General features: G+C 33.8%; 1 protein-coding gene across 1 annotated transcript in view; it reads left to right on the top strand.

Moving 5' to 3' along the window:
- aasdhppt (aminoadipate-semialdehyde dehydrogenase-phosphopantetheinyl transferase) overlaps positions 1 to 2,257 on the top strand; it is a 7,226-nt gene that overhangs the window by 1,879 nt on the left and 3,090 nt on the right. The window contains exons 2-3 of the mRNA XM_016462608.1: positions 1 to 64; positions 1,504 to 1,732. Coding sequence (XP_016318094.1) covers positions 1 to 64; positions 1,504 to 1,732 — 293 coding nt within the window. The remainder of the gene's footprint in view (positions 65 to 1,503; positions 1,733 to 2,257) is intronic.

The raw sequence follows: 2,257 nt of genomic DNA, 5'->3' as shown, positions 1-2,257 counted from the left end.
TCAGCAGGAGGAGAAAGAACGGATCGCGCAGTTCGTGTTCGCCAAAGATGCTAAATCCGCCATGGTGGGTAAAACAGATTGACAGATGGATAGACTTCACAATAAATATCAACTTTAACTTAGAAAATAATCATTTTAACATTTTTTGGTTACATTTTACTTGAAGGGGTGTGCATAAGACTGACATGACACCTTCATAATCATGACATGACAGTCATGAATATGAAGGAGGTTTTATGCATGTTTATGACAACTGTCATTAAGTGTCATTCGCTCAGTTATGTCATTTTTAATGCAAAGATGACATTGTTTGAGATGACTTTGTTATGGGCTATGGTTAGGGGTAGGGTTAGGTTAGGGTTAGGTCAAATAATGTCATATTTGCATTAAAAATGACATAACTGAGCGAATGACACTTAATGACAGTTGTCATAAACATGCATAAAACCTCCTTCATATTCATGACTGTCATGTCATGATTATGAAGGTGTCATGTCAGTCTTATGCACACCCCTTCAAGTAAAGTGTTACCCATTTTTTTTGCACTTCTGATATTTAATATTATGTTAATATAATTTTTTTTGTTAATATTTCACTTTGCACAGCTTTGCTGCAAACTCCTTGATACAAGTACAAGCTCACTAAAGATGACTAAAATTGAAATGATCGATAGATTTGCTATCTAATTGTCATTGCAATTTACAAGTGGTATCTACTAACTTTTTATGAGAAATTTGCATTTTTATGCATGCATTTATTAATTCATTCATTCGTTTATTTATTTACTTATTTCTGCATTCGTTATTTATTTATTTCATGAATCACTCAATTAATATAATTATTCATGCATTCATTTTATTTATGCTTTTCTTTTTATGTAATTGTTTATTATTTATTAATTGGTTCATTTATTTACACATTTTTATTTATGCATCATTCATTTATTAATTAATTCATTTAATTTATTTATGCATCAATTCACTTATTCATTCAGGCATTCATTATTTATTGATTGATGCATACATTCATTTACTAATTAATTGATTCATTTATATATTATTTATTTATTTGTTTATGAATTCATTTAGTTTATTAGTTAATTAATGAATTTATGCATTCATTCATTATTTATTGATTTATGCATGAATTCATTCATTCATTGATGCATTCATTTGTTTACGATACAATACGATATAACTTTATTGTCAGACAAAGTCTTATATTTGTCTTGCGTTACAGCAGGTTATCTCACAATTACAAAACTTTATCACTTGGACAAAAGACCGACAGAACTTTCACAGTCAAAAAAAAGAAAAGGAAAAAAAAACCTCCAGTACGGATTACATTTTTTTGTAACTTGTTCAGCTCTAAAACAGCTTGGTGTACAAAGGAATACTTAATTTGATTATATCTTGGAACCTTATTCCACTGATTTATTTAGTTATTTAATAATAGTACCATGCTGTCTGTTGGTTTTTACATTTCTTTGTGTGTTTGCATCAGGCTGGTCGTCTGCTGATCAGAAAGCTGGTGTGTGAGAAGATGGGTTTTGCATGGGACGGGTTTCGGCTGGAAAGAACAGCGCGGGGGAAACCGTTCTTGCCACGGACCTCATCCACCCCCGGCGTAACCCACTGGAACTTCAACGTGTCCCATCAGGGAGATTACGCCGTGCTGGCAGCAGAACCGGGACGCCAGGTGGGCGTAGACGTGATGAAGACCAGCAGACCAGGTAACTTTCACTGCCCTTGAGCTCCTACTATGTCACCTGAGCTTACAGTCCTCACAACAGTCACCAATACAACACGAGACACTGCAGTTCCATCAGCGGCCAGCAGGTGTCGCTCTATACCTGTGCTTTAGGCAGAGCAGGCTGGGAAAGAATGTAGCTCAGAAAGGGTTTTTGAGGTGCATAATTTCTGGCTTTGCTGTAAAATGTAAATTTGTATCAGCTCGTAGGAACCATGTTTCCGTGTAGAACATGATTATTAAATTACTGATTTTTCTTGCTTTTATGAAATAATGCAGAGTTCTATGTACTATGTGATTCACTATCATAACATCCACAACTATAAACTCCCTCCACGGTCACCCAAAACATTTTCTGAAATAAACTGCAAAAACAACAGATTCATTATGACAACACTAATTAATTATGATAGATTATGTATACTAAAAAAAGAAGAAAAAGTATTACGCTGATTTGACCAAATTACCAGTGTTTTTTTTTTTTTTTGGCTTGATATGAAATATACTG

The sequence above is a fragment of the Sinocyclocheilus anshuiensis genome, unplaced genomic scaffold (genome assembly GCF_001515605.1).
Source record: "Sinocyclocheilus anshuiensis isolate Anshui unplaced genomic scaffold, SAMN03320099.WGS_v1.1 scaffold48, whole genome shotgun sequence".
NCBI lineage: Eukaryota > Metazoa > Chordata > Actinopteri > Cypriniformes > Cyprinidae > Sinocyclocheilus > Sinocyclocheilus anshuiensis.
Note: the sequence above shows the minus strand (reverse complement) of the source record. Positions and strands in the feature narration are given on the sequence as shown.